The 21,794-nt window shown below is 35.4% G+C and overlaps 1 protein-coding gene across 4 annotated transcripts in view; it reads left to right on the top strand.

The window, feature by feature from the left end:
- Positions 1 to 21,794, top strand: part of PolA1 (DNA polymerase alpha catalytic subunit) — a 561,406-nt gene that overhangs the window by 75,830 nt on the left and 463,782 nt on the right. For all 4 annotated transcript variants that reach the window (XM_090402430.1, XM_090402431.1, XM_090402428.1 and 1 more), the window contains exons 4-5: positions 8,448 to 8,525; positions 14,728 to 14,846. In XM_090402430.1, coding sequence (XP_090258556.1) covers positions 8,448 to 8,525; positions 14,728 to 14,846 — 197 coding nt within the window. The remainder of the gene's footprint in view (positions 1 to 8,447; positions 8,526 to 14,727; positions 14,847 to 21,794) is intronic.

Here is a 21,794-nt window from a genome sequence, read left to right as displayed (position 1 = left end):
TACTTATCTAATTCCTCAGCTAGCTCCATTTCTTTGCCATTTAGGCTTCTTACATTGATAGTACCGATCTTTAACTCTGGTGATGTTGAGTTGGGGTTTATTTTCAGATTTGTTCCAGTAGCTGACTTTTCGCTGTTCGCCCTGGTTCCCTGGCGAAAACAACGGGGGGCCTTGTTAAACCGGGCGACGCCCCAGCCGGCATGAAATTTTGTCATGTTGTACCATCATTCTATATTTTGGTTTAACCAATAAGAATACAATTTGGTCGGCTAAATCCCAAATTGCGAGCCCATCCTCGTCCGTTCAGTATCCAAGTAGATACCCAATAGGGTGCACCACGAGAAGGTGAGGATTGGATATTAGGTCAGAAGCCCTGGTCGGTTCTCCGCATTCCTTTGAAGGCTATGTGGAGGTCTCCTCTCAGTTATACAGCTTTGCCCCTTAAGCACCCCTGTAAGGAATAACAGATAAGATATATCAGGCCTTTCTTCTCACTTTGCCTCTACCAACCATAATATTGAATGGGATATGAGTCATATGCTCTACATAGAAGAGAACTACCATTCCAGAACATTCAAAGAAGCTGCTACAGTCGCCCGTTCAACAGGTAACTTAAATAAGAATCAAGGCCTAATCCTACCAGATATATGGAAAACTCTAATCAGATCATTTAACCAAAAAAGAAATTAACTTTCATGAAACTTACAATAAATATCTCAACAAATAAAATGTTGTACTTGTGACATGCATATTGTATCACGTGTCGTATTGTTATCACGCACAGTGATAACTTTATATAATTTTTAGAATTGTCGGTTAGTTTCCAAGTTTTTGTTACTTTCTATTGCTTACCAGTGTATCCTTTGAAAATGCTGACAGATATTAGGCAGTGAAATGTCGGATATTAAACTATTATTTACTTGACTAACATACAGAATTAAGTCTTTAATTTATTAACTAGTGGTCAAGAAAAAGGTCATAATAAAAATACATCTTTTGTTTTGTTATAATGTTTAATAGTCAAATATGGAACATCCTACTGATCCCAAGTGCTTTTTAGCATGTTGAAAATAACCTCTGACTGCATTCCAATCTTATGAAGTGCTACTATAGCCTCACGGTTCTCATAATTTCCCCACAGCATGTTAACCTTTACAGCTAGACAACTCTCTCTCTCTCTCTACTGTTTAAACACGTGAATGCTGGCTATGGGCAGTGCAGGAATCTGCAGAAGTTGTAATGGTATTTATGGCAAGACTGTCTAAATAGTATTTCATATTTTCCTCTAGTACAGTCATTAAAAATGAGCATTGTACAAAAAATCGTTATTCTTTACATAAAATATAAGAAATATTGATATTTCTTACATAATATCATTATGTAAGAAATATTGATATTTTTTACATAATATCATTATGTAAGGAATATCAGTATTCCTTGATATTTCTCATGTTTCAATCTCAAGTACAGTCTGATATTTCACCAAGGTTGCCAGTGCAGATTTTTTATAAAGCTTCACAATTCTTCATTCCTCAGGTGATTCCCAAAACAAAGTAAGTCTTGCTAATCTTTAGCCAGGTTTTTCTTGGATTTTTTGTAGTACAGTTATGTAAACTAAAGATCTTTTCTATCTTTCTTGGGGTTAAAGAATAGAAGGAATAGATGTGGGATCATCCCCTTACCTGGCATTTTGAAATAGGTTTTATGGTATGTTATAGTATTTGCTACTAAGCTAAGTAAAATATTTACTTTGATTTGCTTGTGCCTGTGAAGTGTAGTGGTGGTAGTAGTGTGTGTGTGTGTGTAGGGGGTTTATTCACTATATTCAATTTCATTGCATTGCAAGTAAAAATTCATTTTTAGTACATAAAAATGAATCCTATGTTTGTTTGTTTAAAAAAAAAAAAACTGTGCTTACACATTGATTTGCTCACTAAGAGCTTGTATAACTGACAACCATACTCGAAGTTGATGTTGATACTTTATTAGATGGATTTGTCTCTCCTTGTGGACATTAATATGATAATGATATATACAAAAACTATTTATTATTGGTTATTTTTCACAAAATAAACCACTTTTGAAATTAAGGTTTTCCTGGTTTTGCATATGCATAACTAGTTTATAGGATGACGTAATTCGTTTCCTACCAGTACTACAGTAATTTATTGCACCACACATATCTCAGCTGTAAATTATTGGATATTTGACCAAACAAATCTATAAAAATTCATGTCTTTTCTTTCCCTCGGAGACATGCCAGTTATTTGCAAAGAGTTTAGAAATTTAAAAATATAAACAGTTATAGAATTTATCTTAATTATTGTTGAATTATATAACCAGAGAGCAAAAAGTATTTTCTCTTCCAACATAATTTTTGTTTCTCTAGGAAACACACATAAATGATTTGTGTGTTTGAAGCTGGCCAACGTAAGATGATTATTAAATTTTCAAGAATTTCAAGTCAGTTCTGAACTGACAATGGCTGTAAACTGTGGAGCTGTACTCACTTTAATCCATAATGACCAGGCAGCATTTGAATGATCGTGCTTATTTCAGAACCTTTTGTGATTCCTTTCCCCTGTCCTTTCATTATGCAGCACCTTATATATGGTTTATCTTTTCCTTCATGGTTACACGATGATCAGCATTCATTATTAAAAATTATGGAAATAATAACTGTGTTATAGTAAAACTTCAGTTTAATATAAATAAACCAAAATAATCACTCGACAGTTTGACCTTCACATTAAGATCATCTGGAGTATAAAAAACAAGCTACATGGTATGCTAAAGTTACATTAATATGGTCAACCATTAAGACTACTGGCCTGACCTCTGGTGGAAAAAAACATTACTACATTAAAGCTAGAGTCCTGTTATTATTATTATTATATATTTGGTTACAGATCATTAAGAGATATATTAAGCTATAGAGCAATATGTTCTCACTCATATAAGTACACATATAAATTAGGACAAAACAGTATGGATGGTGGCCAATAAAGGCTGAAATTATTGCTTAGTCCTAAAGCAGGGGTTTGCTGGAAAAACTTGAAGTGGGCTGAATGTGTGCCATCCAAATTCTTGGGATTTTTATGCCACCATTATTGTCAAGATTAGGATGGTTGATCAAAATTTCCCAGGCTTCTTTAAATTTGTGTTCATACCAGGTTTTTGTATGATGTAAAAATCAGGTACTATTCCAATAAATTTGGTGTAGGGTGTTAAGAATGTGATCTGAGAGGCATGCTTCACCAAAATTGTTGAGTTTAACTTTTGCGTTCTTTTTTTACGGATAAGAATTATACGTCCAGTTTCACCAATATAAGGTAAGTTACAAGTGCAATGGATATAGTATACTCCAGGGTGGGCCAATTGGAGGGGGGGGGAGAGGATCTTTAGAATAGTTAAATATGTAGATGATATAATTCGCTGTAGTTGGTGGATTTGAGTAGTGGAGACGAAGAGTTGTAGAGTTGGTGCCCTCCCTCGATGAGTCTTTGAGCTCCTTGGTGGTGTCACATAATAATGATAATGATAATGTTTTTTAACTTTATAGATGGTTTAAAAGTAGCATTAAGATTATAATGGTGTAGAATTCTATTTATTTTATCTGATAACCATTTAATGTATGGGATAGCTATGGCCTTACTGTAATCTATATTGTATGCATTTTTTTATGAAGTTTTATCCATTATTTAAAATGTATTGCTAATAATTTATGATTCTTGTTTAAGAGCTTGTTCATTAGAGCAAATAGTATATCCTCATGCCTACTGAAAACCTCAGAAATAAAGCTCAGCAATAACTCCAAAAGAGAGATAATTAAGTCTCTGAGGAGTATATTAGCCTCAAGTCAAGACTCATCTCATCTAGCTGATCAGATCACAACAGAAGAAATAGAAGAGGCGTTAAAATTAACTAAAAATAGCTGTGACCCTGGTGTTGATGGTATCCTTCTAGAGTTCTTAAAAAACCTGGGAGAACGTTGCACAGAGTTGGCTTGCAGCACTTTATTCCACAAGAATTCAATCTGGTAAACTTCCCAAACAGTGAAAAGAATAAATGGCCATTTTAAAACCTGGGAAACGGATTGATGATCCAAAGAATTTTCGACCTATTTTCTCTCCTTTGCACTTCTTACAAACTTTTTGAGAGTAATCCTCAGAATTTGCCCTGTCTTGGCGGACTTCACGGCTATTTTTAGTTAATTTTAATGTTTCTTCTATTTCTTCTGTTGTAACTGACAGGTCCTCTCAGTTACAACACATATTGAAAAGCATTCCAGAAAGAAACAGAAAACAGGAGCCGTCTTCATAGATCTTACATCTGCCAGTGATACTGTATGGGAAAAAAGGACTTTTATTTAAATTAGCAAATATTCTCCAATGCAAAAAAAAAAATAATCTTTTATACTCATTGCTTTCAAATCATAAATTCCATGTGCAGCTTGGTGCAAGAAAAAGCAGGACAAGATTCCTCCAAAATGGCCTCCCTCAGCGATTGGTCTTTTCCCCAGCTCTCTTCAATGCTTATATGTCAGACCTACCTTCCATAGACTTCCACAAGCTCATGTATGCTGATGACTTAGCTATCATTAGTCATAAGCCTAAGTTTAGCAAAGTGGAGAAATCCCATGACAATGACCTAATTCAAGTGGAAAAGTATTTCAACTCCTGGTTGCTCAGACCTAATCTAGCAAAAAGTGTCTCATCTACATTCCACCTGCTCAGTTCTGAAGCTAACTTCACACTAAATCTTAATTTCTGTAATAAAGTCATAAACCTTGAAGATTACCCAAAATAACTAGGAGTCATCCTAGACAGAACTCTCACCTACAAAAGCATATACAACAATTGGGAAATAAGATTGAAGCTAGAAACAATATTATCTCTAAACTGGCTGGGGATGCAGAGTCTCCACACTTAGGGTGTCTGCCCTGGCTTTGGTCTTCTCACCAGAAGACCAAAGCATGAGTACTTCTACTCCAGATTAATAGATATAAAACTGAACCAAACCCTGCTTATCTCATTTACTCTGAAATCAACTCCTCTATCATGGCTTCCTTTCCTGGCAAATGTCATCCCCACCAGATCTTAGAAGACAGACTGCAACTTTGAAAAAATATAAAAAACTCAAATCTGATCCTCTGCAACCGATCTTAAATATACTAAGCAATCCGCCACGAACCCAACTGAGATCATGTACTCCCTTTTGGTCTGAGGGACAGTTATTGGAAACTCACAACTTTACTTCTGAGGATGAATGGAAGAATCTTTGGAACAATTCTAACATTACCAGTCGATCACTTATTGAAGAAGCCTGTTCTGAGCCTTCTGGATTTGATCTGCCACGCAAACAATGGTCCTCCCTAAACAGGATTAGGATGGGCCATGGAAGATGTAAATATCTACTTCATAAATGGAAAATTGCCAATCAGCCATATTATAAATGCTCTGCTCCACAAACCATGTATAGTGGAATCCTTTCCAATTTCCCATTTCCTGGGGGGGGGGAATAGCAGAATTACATCTGGCTACAAAGGGAGCAGTGCAGTGGTTGTCCAATTTAAAACTTGATTTATAATAGATGTAAGCAGCCCTATTTTGCCATATTTGCTGTAAATTAATTAGAGCAAATTGTTATAGCTCTGTTTTTGAGGATGTTAATTGACCAGAAGTTTTGTGAAGGATGGTGATAAGAGTTAACATGTATGTACTGGCCAGTATGTTAGGCTTGTGGTAAACAGTAAAGGATAGACTGCATGAGAGAAGACATGCATACAATTTTACTATAGGTTTTAAAGTAAAGGAATCTAGAGCACGTTGTCAAAAGCTTCCATATAGAAGTTAGCAAATGGTGGGGGGTGGGGGATAGTGGTGAACCCATGGCCATAGCTTTTTTTGTAGCTAAAAATTATTTTGCCACACAAAGTAATCAGAATGTAGTATATGGGCAGAGAGCAATAATATCAGGTAGAAATTTTTTCTGTAAGAGAATTGTGTCATTGATTGGGACATTGTAAATCATCTTTGCCGAGCATTTTGTTTTTAATTTTCTTTATTTGTCTCTCTTTATATAGGAGGGAGAATGACTTACCAACTCCTTTAGTGTTGATACTACTTTCTTGGCTAGATGATAATTTGGGCTTTGTATACCTTCAACCATCGGTCAAAGCAGAATGTTATGTTTGTGTGCCCTGGGAACACCATATGTTCTGGGAGAGTGAGTATAATGGGGTAACAGTTTTTTAATAATATCCGATCAGCTTTTTTTCTTAATTGTGTCAGTTAGATTATAGTTCACATCATCATCGTGTTATCTCCATCCAGGAGACAACGACCACCAACTTCGTTCCTCTGCCTCCCTTGCACATTCCTCATATGTCAGATATGTCCAGTTCTTAAGATTGCTGCTCCAAGTAGTTCTTTGCTTTCCTTGCTACTCTTTCCTTCTACCAGTTCACAAGTTATAGATTATAGTTCATAATGGCATTCCTGCTGGATATCTCTCAATGATTTCACATTTATAGAATGATCATGAACCTAATAAAGTTATTACCCGAAGAAGTAGTAGTCCAGGCAAAATTATGCAGAGGTTTGATGATAATGGAATTCATTTATACATTTTTGGGGAGGAGGGGTGAGGTGTAATTCTCACAAAGAGAGAACCTGTTGTTTTTTGCAAGCTGGTTATTAAAATTTACCAGCATATTCTTGGCTGTGACACACCTCATGGGTGAGTAACGAATGATAAAATTTCTGGTGCCTGGTGTGAATGTGTTAATTGCTTCAACATTGAATTTCAGCAGTTATTATTATCATATGGCACTTTTGTGGAGCTTGTTTACTCATTACAGGAGTCCACTAATAGTATTTTTGTCTGTAAATTGCATGTTTTTTTGACAGATTTGTATATATATATACAGGGTGAAAAGTCCAAGTTTCCATGAAAATAAAACTGCTACCTCTGTATCAGATTAGCTAACTCACCTTTAATAGAAAAAGTGCACATGATGGATTCCTTTTTGTCATGATGAAAATCAAACTCATCAATTAAAGCTTTGTAATTCTAACTGAATGCTAGAGTTCCAATGTGAGTTTCATTTGCTTCAATCTTTTAATAAGAAGTGGCATATTATACCAGGGATTGAAACTCCACTAACACTTAGTTGTGCCTAATACCATAGAGTCTTGACATTTTCTCTAAGAGATACAGATGCTGCACTTTGACTCCTGCCTAAATTAGTTTACTGCTGAATAGTTAATTTGGTTTAATGATTGGCTTGTGCAGTAAATTCAGAGCTGTTAATAGCTCTGTTAACAAAGATGCAGGCAGGGGATTGGCTTCTGTAGACTGAGCAGACCATCTACAGCAATTAAATGCTGCACAATCTGCATGTTTAGTGGACATTCAGATTGTAGTGGTCTGAGCATCACTTTTGTATTACTTCATTTTGTCTTACATCACTTTTGTAATCTGTATCTTAGATTCTCATGAATAAAATGGATAGAATGCAATTTGTACAAACTCAAGAATGTTTCCAACCCACCTCCTTTTCAGTCCCAAAACCTCCATGCCAGGGAGCTGGATGACACTCTAATCACTGATGTAACTAGAAGTAATAATATGAATAAAAATCCTTTAATGCCTTTTATTCCTCTTATAGAGAGAATGCAAAGATTCTTTAGCTCTGCATGCTTTCTCTGTCAAGCCTTCACAGATTGAGCTCAAGCTATCAGTGAACCAAGGATTTCAGAGAGGGAAAGAAAGAATGAATTACAGAGAACTGTTGCCATCTCATAATCCTAAATTTGAACATTCCTGTTATTGCCAGTAATAGTGTACATTCTGTAGTTGATTTTTTGAGATTAAAAACAAGAGTTTATGAGAGAAAAATATATTCTACTTACCTATGCCAAAAATTAACGAATGTGGGAAATGGCCAAAGAAAGGACTAGGTTTTTTTTCTTACAGGTGTTTAGTACTATGGAGGCAAATATCATTTCCATAGGGCTACAGGTGCTTTCCTAGGAATAACATTATACATCATTATTTGTGTTTGTAAATGTCAAGTACAACCTATTTTTTAAATTCTTTTGTAGGTTTGTGTCATAGGGAAAATGCAATCGTTCCTTCTTTCTTTCTTTTTTTTTAATACTGTACATATACTTTTCACCATTCATGATAGTCTTTGACACTGGCAGGAGGGGGGGGGGGGGCAGAGTAGTTGCCAAGAAACCTCTTCCCATTTGCAAATAAGCTTATAGGCTGATCAAGAGACAGAATAATCTATTTTTTTGGATTTGATATATTTTATTGATTTCAAGATATATTCCACTAACGTATGATATTATAAATTTCAATAATTTTTAATTTGAAATTAAATCTTAAGTGGAAGTTTTTATTTAGCCAACTGTTATATCTCCTTTTAACCTTACTAGATGATGGATCAGGTTATGTTGAAGATGGAAGAGAAATCTTTGATGATGATATGGATGAAGGAGCACTTTCTTTAAATAGTACGTATTTTATATGTATATAAATTTTTATCTATAATGAAAAAGAGTTATATAACAGATTTCATATCGCTCATGGTATGCTTGTCTGTTTATGTAAAAAGTTGAATTTCAAGACGCTAATTTCTCTATGTATATGTATTTGTACATGTGAACATTATTATTCTTAAGATAATAATTAAAATAATTATTATCTTAAGAATGACTTTTATTGATACAAGGTCTTAGGTCTTAAAATATTAAGAAGTTTATGATCAGCAAGGGGCTACTTAAAGAAGTTGAAGCTAGTTTACTGAGATTAGATATTTGCAGGGAATGTGAAGAACCAATTCAGGTTTCTGACCTATTGCCCTGCCACTGGCACACAAACGAGGATGAACCGAAGATTTTGGACTTAATGGTGTGTTTTGTATTAGCTGAAACTACATCTACCTTATGAAGGTATTACCAAGGGAGGTGGGGGGGAGATCTACCAGGAAATTGTTGAAAAGACTTCATACCTGGATGGAGGGCTGAATGTATGACAGTAATAATTGTAAGCACTGCTGGATTTCCATTCAGGATACAGACTGGTCATCACTAACACCATCTTTCAACATAAAGATGTGCATAAATTCATATGGAGAGAAGAAATTAAAAAGAAGTTGTATTTACTACATTGTTGTTGATTGTGATATCTTCACACTGGTTCAGGGAATTGGAAATTGGGTGTGATCACTTAGTTTTAAGCAGGATAAAAATATTATATTGAAAAGAAATGTGTAAGAAAAGTAAAAAGAAGTAAATCAAACAGCTTTTAGAGGGGAATTGTAGACTCAACTCTATGAATATTATTCAGGAAAAATGAATTTGAAAACAAGAAAACCAAACTTTGGAATTTCAGGGGCAAACCCTGAAGGAAGCATTGATGGATTCAGCTAAGGAGACATGGGGTGAAATTATTTGCAAGGGTAGAAAATTAAGAACTGCTTAGTGGACACAAGAAGTTAGAGGCAGTTGTAGAAAAGAAGAAAGCATATTAAAAATTCTTAACAAATAAAATCAGCAGATGCTCTGAGAGAGTAGAGATAATTGCAAGAGCTGTATCTAAAAGTAGTAAGCAGAAGTCAGGTGAAGGTTTTGGTAAAAATATGGTCAGGGCATGAAGGTGTAAAATGATCAAGAAGCTTTGGAAATAGTGGAAAGAGTACTGTGAAAGAAATCAGAGATGTCATATTTGATTTAAAAACTGAAGATAATGATATTCTTGATGTCTGCAGTAATTACTTTAGAAGATTGCTGAATTAAGCAAGAAATGATGAAACAGTGGTAGAAAACATTCAAAGCGAATGCATCAATACTAGAGGTAGGAAAAGTCATCAAACACGTCAGATGTGAAAGACAGCTGAAATATAATATTCAACAGGAAATGCTCAAATATAGAAGTATAAAAGTTTTGCAGTTGCTACGCTGCATAATCCAGAAGGTTGAATACTAGATGATTCAAATAGAGCGCTCATAGTACCATTCTAAAAAAGGGAAATAAAACTGAGTGTGAAAATTACCGAGGAACTCTAGCGTTCTATAAGTATTCTAGGTAATATTTATGCAAGCATACTTGAGAAAAGGCCATGAAAAATTGAGGAAGATAAACTTGGACAAGAACAGGCCAGGTTCAGGCAAAATAGAAGTTGTCAAGATTAGATATTCAGTCTACAACATATAGTTGAGAAATGGTGAGAAACACTAATCATCTGCAAACTGGACATATATTAAGCAATACATGGTTTATATTTGAGTTGTAAGTCAGCAGCTACAATTAAAGGAAGTATGGGAAGATGTTTTGATGTAAAATCAGGTCTGTGATAAGGGTGCACATTATCTCCACTAGTATTTGTAATCCAGATGAATCATATTATGAAAGAAAATAGCATCAGGTTTGGAGATATCAAACTTAGCTCTTTGTTTTATACAAAGATGTACTTCTGAATAAATTCAGTGGGCTCCAGGATTCTTTAGCTAAATTAGATAACAGTGGCAACAAATTTGGTTTGAAGATGAGCATTAAAAGACTATGTCCTAAACAGAAATCTAGCAGGTATTTGCCATTATTATTAGCTTTGCTCTTTTCTCCAAATTTTTCCAAAATATTTTTGCCTGTCTGACAATCATTTTCTACTCTGCTATTTAGATCCACAACAAGGACCAACTTTCCATTGTGTCAGTTACTTTCTCCAAAGCCTCAAAAAATTCATCCACTTCTACTAAGGTAGAAGTGGAGTAATTTTTGTGGTACCATAGACATAAATAAGTCTCATTGTTCAGTTCCCCATTCTGATATTTGCTCACATCACTCTACTTGAAATTGCCTGCCATTCAAGAGTAGCCTCGTAATAAGTGTTGAATACTATGGCTGCTCCTTCTTTTCCTTGTCAACACATATGGCAGAACCAGAGCAACTGCTCTGTCGAACCATGTCCTGAATTCCGCTAATACGATAACTCTATCATTCAACCAGTCATAGGGGACAAATCGGAAAATATTTTTCGATGCTATGATGAACTGGATAGAAGAATTGTAGAATCTAAAGAAATCATCCTACATCCAGTACATCTCAACACTAATCTCAGCTATAATCTGTCAGATTGTCATTGTGCTGCTATCCAACTTTGGTGTTCACAAGACCTTGAATGTGTGCGCATACCTGACAATGAAGAGATACACAAAACAGCTTCAAATGTTAATGCTTTAATGTATAGATCCCCCTCCCACACACACACACACAAACACAATGTTTGTTGGTAGTTTCCTCATGTTATGCACCTGAAGAAGTCTTCTAAGAAGACGAAACTAGTTGTGCAGGTTCTTTAAATTAAAATATTTCTATTTTTTATTTCTTGACTTATAGTCACTTAATCTATTTCAAAACAAATAATAATAAATATATATATATATACACAGATAGATTGAGAGAACATCCTTAATATAATTTAAAACAGCCAAATTTATATTATCTGCAATAATTTGAATTTGGCATGCCTAATAAATAGACCTGCCATGTGTATTTAATTTTGCTAATAGTCTTTTTTTGCAACATGTTTCATGCTACTTATCTTCCACTGCCTGCTAATCAATTACAATTCTTCCATGACTAGAAGAACTTGTTAATTTATCTATCTCATCTCTCAAAGTACACTGCCTCTGAGTATTGGAAAGGAATTATGTAAACAAATGCCTTAATTTTTATTATGCCCAATAGCAGGGTTTTTCTCCTGGAAACTCTGTTTTTTAAATCCTGTATGTAGAGAAATCAGCCATGAGAACACACAATTTGCAGACAAAATATACTCTTGGTGGTGGTGGTTGTGGGCAGCAGATGGTGTTGATGTAGTAGTAGTTTCGTGTAGTTGAAAGTTTAAGTAAAGGAGGTGGTGAGTTGTAGCATAGTAGTGTGCCTTCCCAGAATTACTTGAAGGTGTCATGTCATAATAGTAATAATTCTGAAATAATGGACGAGTTTCTCCTCAGTTGCAATATCTGTAGAAGCATCTAGAAGAAGACTAGCTACTAGAGTCTTTGATTTCCTTAACTAATATTTGTTTAGCGACATCAGCAGTAATCGACACAAGTTCTTTACGTTTAATGTCATTTTGATACTGTTCTCTACTACTGGGTATGAAGTTTTTGAAGTCAGTAGATGGTTTATTGAATATGGCTTTACAACAGGCTATATTAAAAAGGCACTTCAGGTATTAAAACATTTTAGAATTCATCTTTTTTTGGAAAACAGCTAGAGATGTTTACTGGGAGATTTCAAGTCTGTATTACAGCATTTTTTGTGAAAATGGAACCAATGACCTTGAAAATCTTGTAATAATTCAGAATTTCTGTTAGCAGTCCCAGGATATTTTTTACATTACAGACTGCAGCTTTGTAGCCCAGTCACTTGAATTTCTTGAGCCATTTGGCTTGAAAGCAGGTTCTGCAGTGTTTTTAATATTTTCTAGTCCCTTGACTTTATGCTCAGTTTTGTTTGCAATATAGTTTGCATTTCCTTTCAATTATTATCCATAATGAAGGGTGAATCTATATAACTTATCCATAAAAATAAATCAATACGAAAGACAAATAATAAAGTTTGAAAAATAACAGAAGATGGTGAATGCGAGCAATGGAGTCAGTACTAACTTTTCACAATGTAATGTCAATAATGTGATCTAGTCTCTGGCTTGTCTTTGCAAGATAATTGCTGTTTTTTAAGTAACATTACAGAATGGTTCTTTCATCTTCTATGTTCAAGTATATAATTACACTTAGCTAATTCATGTTGTTAATTCTGAAAAATAAGCTTATGCCAATACATTACAGCTGCATACTATATCTACTGAAGGGTTAAAGAAGCGATGGAAGTATTATAGTTGTCAGTGAAATAAATGAAAATTGGTCTTGTAAAATGAATTTTTAAGGATATTTCTGATTTTTATAAGAATTCTGATGATATATAACAAGTTACGCAAAATAAAGTGTTGTTTGAGAAATACTTCACTATTTATTTCACCATTAATCTGTGGATGCAGGGTACAGTTTTAATTTACAAACAAGGTGAGAGATAAATGTGCTACCAGTTGTTATAGATTAGAATTGCTTCAAATTTTAGAAACAGCAGTGAGGCATATCTTTGAGAATATCTTCATGCAAACTAACTTTTGGCTGGGACAAACAGTCTAGAAAGGAATGAATTTATTAAATGAATTACATAAGATGTTATCTCCTGGTTAAAAATAAAACTTCTTTATTATATTTGGTGGTAGCAACCCATGATCAAATAACATAATAGTGAATAAGATGATGTTTGAAAATGAAAAAAAATCCTAAATTATTTGATGAAAATAAGGCAGTGCATTTAGAATGAGGATGAAAATTCACTCACCATTTGTCTCTGATAACGTGCTTGTGGCAAGTGGATTTCTGGAGCCCTCCTGACAAGTGATAATATCTGAAGGAAAAATTCTTGCTAGAAGTTTAATAATAATATCAACTTTTTAGATCCAATGCATCATGTAACTGAACAGCTTCTCTCAATGGAAATTATAGCATGTTTTTGACCTATAAGCCTGCTTCCAATCCAGAATGGTGCAGAATTCTAATTCTGTATATTCCAGAAATTTTTCATTTCAGGTATCTCAGAACCAATTTCAAAAATTCTCAAGAAGTATACTAGTGCATACATTTTTTCCTATCTAACTCTCCTCATGGCTGCCTTCTTCTAAAGATCTTTTTCTTCTCCTGATGTTGACTAAGTTCCTTCCGATTGCTGATCCTCTTCAGATAAACCGGACGATCTGTGGATTAAAGATTATAAGAGCACTAATTATACATTATTAATAATAAATCTAAGAAATCTGGTGTAGCACAGTGTGTGAGATTGACACTGAGGATGCAATTTCTGGAAAAGAATGTACTTACTCCACTGGTGCTGCTTCAAATTCGAAGTCTCGGTCTTATTAGCCATCATTTTTTTTTCTTTCTATATATATATATATATATTGGAAGAATATATATCAGTTCACATCATGTTTCATTATTATAAATCACAGAGCTAATATTGTTCTTTAAAAAAATTCATTATTAACATTTTACCATGTTCATGCTAGTCTGCCACTGAAGACAACCTGAGTTTCAGGATGAAATATTTGTCAAACAAAAGTTTATTTTTATTTGTTTAAATTAATATATTTTTGGAAACACCAGTTATGTCGACGTAGTACTTTTCTAATTCTTCTGCTTGTTTGACCTTTTTATTTGACATACTTCTCACATTGATGGTGCTTTTAGTTTTGCTGAGGTTTTGTTTGTTCCAGTAGCTGACTTTTTACTGTTCACTCTGGATTTCCCTAATTTCTACAAAATTACGATCTTTGATAATAATTTGGAAAATGTTGGCTTACTCTAGGTTTAGTGATAACTTAAGCTTGATCAATAAATAAAAGCTCATTTATTGATTGTTTAAAAACTTGATTACACAAAAATTATTTATTGAAATTATTGGATATTTTTCTTCACTGCTGATAAAAAAAAAAAAGTTTTACTGTTAATGTGCATGTGATTAGCAGCAAACTACTCAAGTTTTTGTATAAAAAAATGTTTCTAAAAATTAAGAATACAGGTTTGTTTGCCTGTCCCTATGCTTAACAAAAATAAAATTATTTCTATGAATTTTTTTAAGGGAAGAAAGTCGAAGGACGGGATAAGCTGAGTTATCAACAGCGATCTAAGAAGCCTTCAGAAAAGACAAAAGATATTAAGAATTTATTTATGAAGCAGTCTTCAGTAAGGAAATCTGAGGTAACAGTTGGCTTTCTTTTTTCTCTTCATATTTAAAAGTAAATATAGTCAAATTGCTCTTTAGCAAAATTATAGATACACATAAAAAAGTATACATTTGTATGTGACAAGTGAGTGCAGATGGTAGAGAGGTAACAGAGACAGATAAAATTGCTGAGCTTTCACTTGCATGATTATATCATCCAAGTGAAAATATTGTTATGGCAGAGATGAGAAGGACTGATGTGAGAACAGAAGTTGATGAATTGGAGGTATTTAGAATATTGCAAAATCTGAATGCAAATACATCTGTGGGATTGGATGGAATATTGGCTTGCATTTTAAGAGAATCTGCAGGGTAAATGGCTTTGACTAGGCTGTTTAATTTAAGCCTTAGCACTGGCAAAGTCCCAGTGGAAGGAGGACAAAATAAGTTGTTTGCATAAAGGAGGATCTATATCTGTTGCAACAAATTATAGACCAATTAGTATCTCAGGAGTGGTAGTGAAGGTACAGGAAAAGGTGGTCAAAAAGAGACTTCAGGAATGGGTGAATAAGAATATGTTGCTCTATGAGAGGCAGAATGGCTTTGTGAAGGGTAGGTCATGCCTTAGTAATCTATTAATTTTTTATAATAGGGTGACAGCTGAGTTGGATAACGTGAATAGGTAGATGATGAAACTGCTGGATTTTGCAAAGACATTTGACAGGATATCATGTTGAACTTCTCGTAGACAGGCTTATACGTTGGTTATGCATTTCTAAATCACTTAGGGAATTGAACAACGTACATCTGAATATAAATTAAATTATACTTGAATAAATATTTCCAATATTTCGGCAACGTTGTATTGCCATTTTCAAAAGGAACTTACAAAAATGGCACGTGCACACAGGCACTACAACACAGTAACTGAGAATGAAGATATGAAGCTATCGTTCTCCTAGAAGTCCTGATGGTGCCCTCTAGCAGGCTAAGTAGGTGTTCTTGGCCGTTGGGTTGAAGGTCTGCTGATGTATGCTTCCCAAATTTGGGGCAGTCGCATACAACCAAATTTGTTGAGGTTTGGGTAGTTTCTTAGGGCTGAGGCCGATTCCATAAATAGTCTTTTGAATTTGTATTTGCTACGGTGTATTACTGTAGCTTTCTTCCACCGTATTCTGTGGCGTGTATCCAGAGCATGGTCTGCAAGACCAGAAATTCCTAAGAAACTCCCCAAACCTCAACAAATTTGGTTATATGCAACTGCCCCAAATTTGGGAGGCATACATCAGCAGACCTTCAGCCCAACGGCCAAGAACACCTACTTAGCCCGTTAGAGGGCACCATCAGGACTTCTAGGAGAATGATATCTTCATTCTCAGTTACTGTGTTGTAGTGCCTGCGTGCACGTGCCTTTTTTGTAAGTTCCTTTTGAAAATGGCAACGTGACGTTGCCGAAATATCGGAAATATTTATTAAAGTATAATTTAATTTATATTCGGATCTACGTTGTTCAATTCCTTAAGTGATTTAGAAATCATGTGGAACTCTATTATGCAAACAAAATAGGAATGGATATGAAACTGGTGATATGGATAAAAGGGTGACTGATGGACAGATGACAAAAAGTAGTATATGGAGGAGCAGAATCCAGGAGAGGACTGGTGACCAGTGGTGTGCTACAGGGCTGTGTGCTTGGACCACTGATGTTATATTTGTATAATTTTCACATAAATAATATAGGAAATAATTTGAAGGGAGATATTCAATTGTTTGCTGATGATGATGCAAAGTTTGGGTAGAGTAATATTTAATCAAGGTGATGAAGCGTGAAGCTTGCAGGATGATTTGAATAGGCTGACAGTATGAAAACATAATGGATACAAAGATTGTAAGCTGTGTACCACATTGAAGGAACTGTACTCCAGGAAATTGATGAAGCCAGGAATTTGAGAGGGATTAGTAGATGGGGAGTTGTGCAGAGGGCATATTGCTAAAGTAGCCTCACAGATTTCTTAGCTTTAAAACACATTGACTTTACTTTGTACAGGCGTTCAAATCTAACTATAAAACACAAACCGATGCATGTTTACAAAAATGTGGTTTATCTCACATTAGTGAAAGCAAACAACAAATATTTAAATATTAATAAAATCATTTAAATTAAGGGATATTATATCCCATATTGTTTCACAGCTGAATAAGAAACTCAGAGAGTTTCATGCCGAATATAGAAACTATATAAAGTTCGGTGAGTCCAAGCATAAGCAAATACCTGGATAGTGTAGCACATAGTCCATCTGGTAGTGCAACACGGGGCAACTCATAGTAAGGGTGGAGCAAGCTCCGTTCACTGTTCTTGGTATTTTCTCATAATGTGAAACCCAGCTCCTAGGAGCTTACATTATGAGAGAAGGTCACTACCCAGACCGGTTTCAACCTTTATTGAGGTCTCATCAGTGAGTAGCTAGACCTAGATAATACCAAGTTTGTAGCAAACAGAACTTACATACCCTACTATAAGAATTGCCAAGGAGGTGTCCTAATAAATTACTAAATATATGAAGAGCCAAAGGCTTCAATTCGGCAACGTAAAATTATTTAAATTAAGGGATATTACATCCCATGTTGTTTCACAGCCGAATAAGAAACTCAGAGAGTTTCATGCCGAATATAGAAACTATATAAAGTTCGGTGAGTCCAAGCATAAGCAAATACCTGGATAGTGTAACACATAGTCCATCTGGTAGTGCAACATGGGGCAACTCATAGTAAGGGTGGAGCAAGCTCTGTTCACTGTTCTTGGTATTTTCCTATAATGTGAAACTCAGCTCCTAGGAGCTTACATTATGAGAGAAGGTCACTACCCAGACCGGTTTCAACCTTTATTGAGGTCTCATCAGTGAGTAGCTAGACGTAGATAATACCAAGTTTGTAGCAAACAGAACTTACATACCCTACTATAAGAATTGCCAAGGAGGTGTCCTAATAAATTACTAAATATATGAAGAGCCAAAGGCTTCAATTCAGCAACATAAAATTATTTAAATTAAGGGATATTACATCCCATATTGTTTCACAGCTGAATAAGAAACCCAGAGAGTTTCATGCCGAATATAGAAACTATATAAAGTTCGGCGAGTCCAAGCGTAAGCAAATACCTGGATAGTGCAACACGGGGCAACTCATAGTAAGGGTGGAGCAAGCTCCGTTCACTGTTCTTGGTATTTTCCCATAATGTGAAACCCAGCTCCTAGAAGCTGTATTACTGTTATACATTATGAGAGAAGGTCACTACCCAGACCGGTTTCAACCTTTATTGAGGTCTCATCAGTGAGTAGCTAGACCTAGATAATACCAAGTTTGTAGCTAACAGAACTTACATATATTTAGTAATTTATTAGGACAACTCCTTGGCAATTCTTATAGTAGGGTATGTAAGTTCTGTTCGCTACAAACTTGGTATTATCTATCATGTTGGAGGCTTAATGGATTTTTTACAACACTCAAAAAGAATTAAAATAGACTTTAATACTTCCTATATTTCGTCCTAGTCACTAGGACATCTACGGGGATTACAAAAAATTAATGTAACATATGCACAAATAACAAACAATACTAAGCCCAACCACGTGGGTGACACTAAAGTCCTATCTAGGTAGAGCACCCTCTAAGGGCAGTAGTAGGTGGCCTGGAATGTAAGGTGGGAACTCTGGTGATGAGTGTTTCCCAAATCTTCGGAAGCTTAATGCACCCATATTTATTGAGATTTGGTTGGTTTTTGAGAGCTGCTGCTGCTTCTAAGAAAAGTCTCTCTTTCTTGAATTTGCTGTGGTGGAGCATGGTGGTTTTCTTCCATGATACTCTGTGGGTGGTGTCCAAAACATGGTCAGCCAAGCCTGAATGGCCATAGTTGTGTTTGAAGATGTAAGATTTGTGTTCCTCTAGACGGATGGATGCTGATCTGCCTGTCTGTCCAAAGTACGCCAGCTTACAGGAACAGGGTACTTTGTAAACTCCAGGCAGAGAGAGAGGAGGGAGCTGATCTTTCGTAGAACGGATAAGGGTAGCCAGTTTGCGGTGGGGCTTATATGCTGTGTGTAGATTGTATTGTTTTAGTATCTTGGCTATTTTTTCAGATGTGCCACGGATGTAGGGTATGGTGATGGCATTTTTAAAATCTTGTTGACGAGAAGGAAGGGGAATGGGGGAGGAGTTGATTATTTTTTTGATACTGTGATCGCTGTAGCCATTGGAGAGGAAAGTGCTGTGTATGTGGTTAAGCTCATTAGTGAGGGCGGTTCCACTGGAACAAAGATTGTGGGCTCTGTTGGTAAGAGTTTTAATAATGCCATATTGTTGAGAGGGGTGGTGGTGGGAGAGTTTGTGAATGTATCTGCCTGTGTGTGTGGGTTTTCTGTATACGGTGAAGGTAAGTGTATCATTAGGCAGGCGTGTGACTAAGGTGTCTAGGAAGGGTAAACAATTGTTCTTTTCCTTTTCCATAGTGAACTGGATTCTTGGATGTAGACTATTGAGATGACTGAGGAAGGAGTCTAACGTGTCTGGGCCATGAGGCCAAATAGAGAACACATCATCTACATATCTTAGCCAGATAGAAGGTTTGAGTGGGGCTGAGTCTATGTTTGGTATTATCTAGGTCTAGCTACTCACTAACGAGACCTCAATAATTTAAATTGCATGAGCTCCAGGATGCCGAATAGTTTCTCTAAATCTAGCAAATCTAGGAATAACTTACATATCACGGCATTTTTTGAGAAAGGCAATCCGTGCGCGAAGCTTATCTTTGAAACCAATAATTTTCCTAACTTGCCTGTTTGTTTAGTGAATAAGTCTAATCTTTAAAGGTACCTGTGGATAACTATAAATAATAAATTACATGAAAACCACAATAATTAACTTTAATGAAATAAAGGTACGAATATTTCATACTGAAATTAACAGTACATCATCAGTGTAGAACAAACAGTTCAAAGGAATGGAATACAAAGTACATAACATCGGTGGATTACCAATTAAAAATTGTTTCCATGTGCTAGAAATTAATATTAATTATTAATAAAATATTATTCAATAATTCTTAAAAACTATTTCTTTGATGGTTACATAAAATAAGAATCTCCCAAACTTTTGGGAGAGAGAGACGATCGTTTCAATTCAAATTTGGCTGATGTAAAAGGGCTTCGCAACTTTCTTTGAAAAGCCGTTCGTATTTATACTTGCATCTGTGGAGAAGATGAGCTTTATCCCACTGGATTTTGTGTTTAGTGTCAATACTAGGTTGTGCCAGACCAGACTTTTGAGGTTTCATGTATTTGATATAATACTGATGTTCCTTCATTCTTTTTTCTACAAAACAGCCTGTTTGTCCAAAGTATGTTAAATTACATTCACATGATATCTGGTAAACGTCAGCTAATAATAGAGGTGCCAGTTTGTCTTTTGTAGATGGCAACGAGCGAGAAATTTTGTTGATAGGAACCTATGTGGGAATGAGATGATACTCTTCAAAATTCTGCCAATCGGTCTGTTGAAGAATCCTGAGATGTTGGAAAATAGGGGTCACATATCTGCTGGATTTGATTAGGATTGTAACCATTAAATTCTATTAACTTTTTTGATAGTGAAAAGTTCTTGTTGTAAGCTTGAGGGAGAGGAGCACAAATATTGCAAAGATTTTTGAATTTGTTATACATTCAGGATATTTCATCTGGAAAAACAAGATCTATAAATGAGTTGAAGGTACTGCTATGGGTAGCCCTCTTTCTCCACCTTTGGCAAACTATTTTTGAACCATCTGGAAGACTCGTTCTCATCCATCCATTCATCCCCAACCCTCTCTTTGGTTTTGTTATGTTGATGATGTCTTTGCTGTTTGGCCCCATGCTGAAGAGGAACTTACTACATTCCTACAACAGATCAATAGCCTTCACCTACGCATTCAGTTCACCATGGAAAAAGAAAAGACTGGTAGTTTATCATTCTTGGACATCCTTCTTACATGCACGGCCTCTGGTAATTTATCAACCAGTGTTTATCGAAAACTTACCTTTACTAATAGATAAATTCATCAAAAGTCTGCTTATCACACCTCTCAAAAATTTGGTGTTATCAAGTCTTTAATTAATAGAGCACATAAAGTGTGCTCCTCTCCCCTCAAGCTTACAACAAGAACTTTTAGGATAGGATAACAGCTTGTTTTTCCCATGTCTGAGCTATTGAATTATCAAGATCAACAGCAAGTATATCCTTTCCTCCTGTTTTGCTTGCCAAACACATTTGCATCAACTCATTGATTGCAGATTTATCTCCAGTGTTGAAAATGTTATTCCTTTACTTGCTGTCTATACAGCTCCTGTTCATCTTCATTTAGAGCGCCGGACAATTTCTCATAGGTGACTTGAGCCTTCCTGAATCATTCTATTACAGGCTGCTATTCTTGCAGTTCAAAGAACATGTCTAGCATCACACTTGCCACTTTCACTACTATTGCTACTTCTTGGCATTACAGTCCATTTAGGACCTGGGCCTTTCTCAGGATAGCCTTCCATTCTTCACGATTCTGTGCCTTGTTCCTCCAGTTATTTACTCTCATTATTTTAAAATCATTCTCCACATCATCAAGCCATTTCCTTTTGGGTCTTCCTCTTGGTCTAGATCCACCTAGTCCAGACATTTTTTTATGGCTCTGTTATCTCATTCGCTGAACATGTCTTAGCCAACTCAGTCTTCTCACCTTTATTTCAGTAATAATATTACTGAAATTTCTCCATTATTTCTTTGTAGTTCCTCACTCTCCAAAGTCCAATTTCTTTAATTGGGTCAAAGATCTTTCTTAATCAGCTTTGATCTCTCTGGATCATTGTCCGTGTTTAACAGCTGTACAAAAGTACGGGTTTGAGGATTACTTTATATAGTTGCAAGTTGGTTGTACAGCAGAGGAAAAAGATGAGTTCTGGAACGTG

This window comes from Typopeltis vanoorti, chromosome 13 (genome assembly GCF_054136105.1).
Source record: "Typopeltis vanoorti isolate ZY-2024b chromosome 13, IOZ_Tvanoo_1.0, whole genome shotgun sequence".
NCBI classification, from domain to species: Eukaryota; Metazoa; Arthropoda; class Arachnida; order Uropygi; family Thelyphonidae; genus Typopeltis; species Typopeltis vanoorti.
Note: the sequence above shows the minus strand (reverse complement) of the source record. Positions and strands in the feature narration are given on the sequence as shown.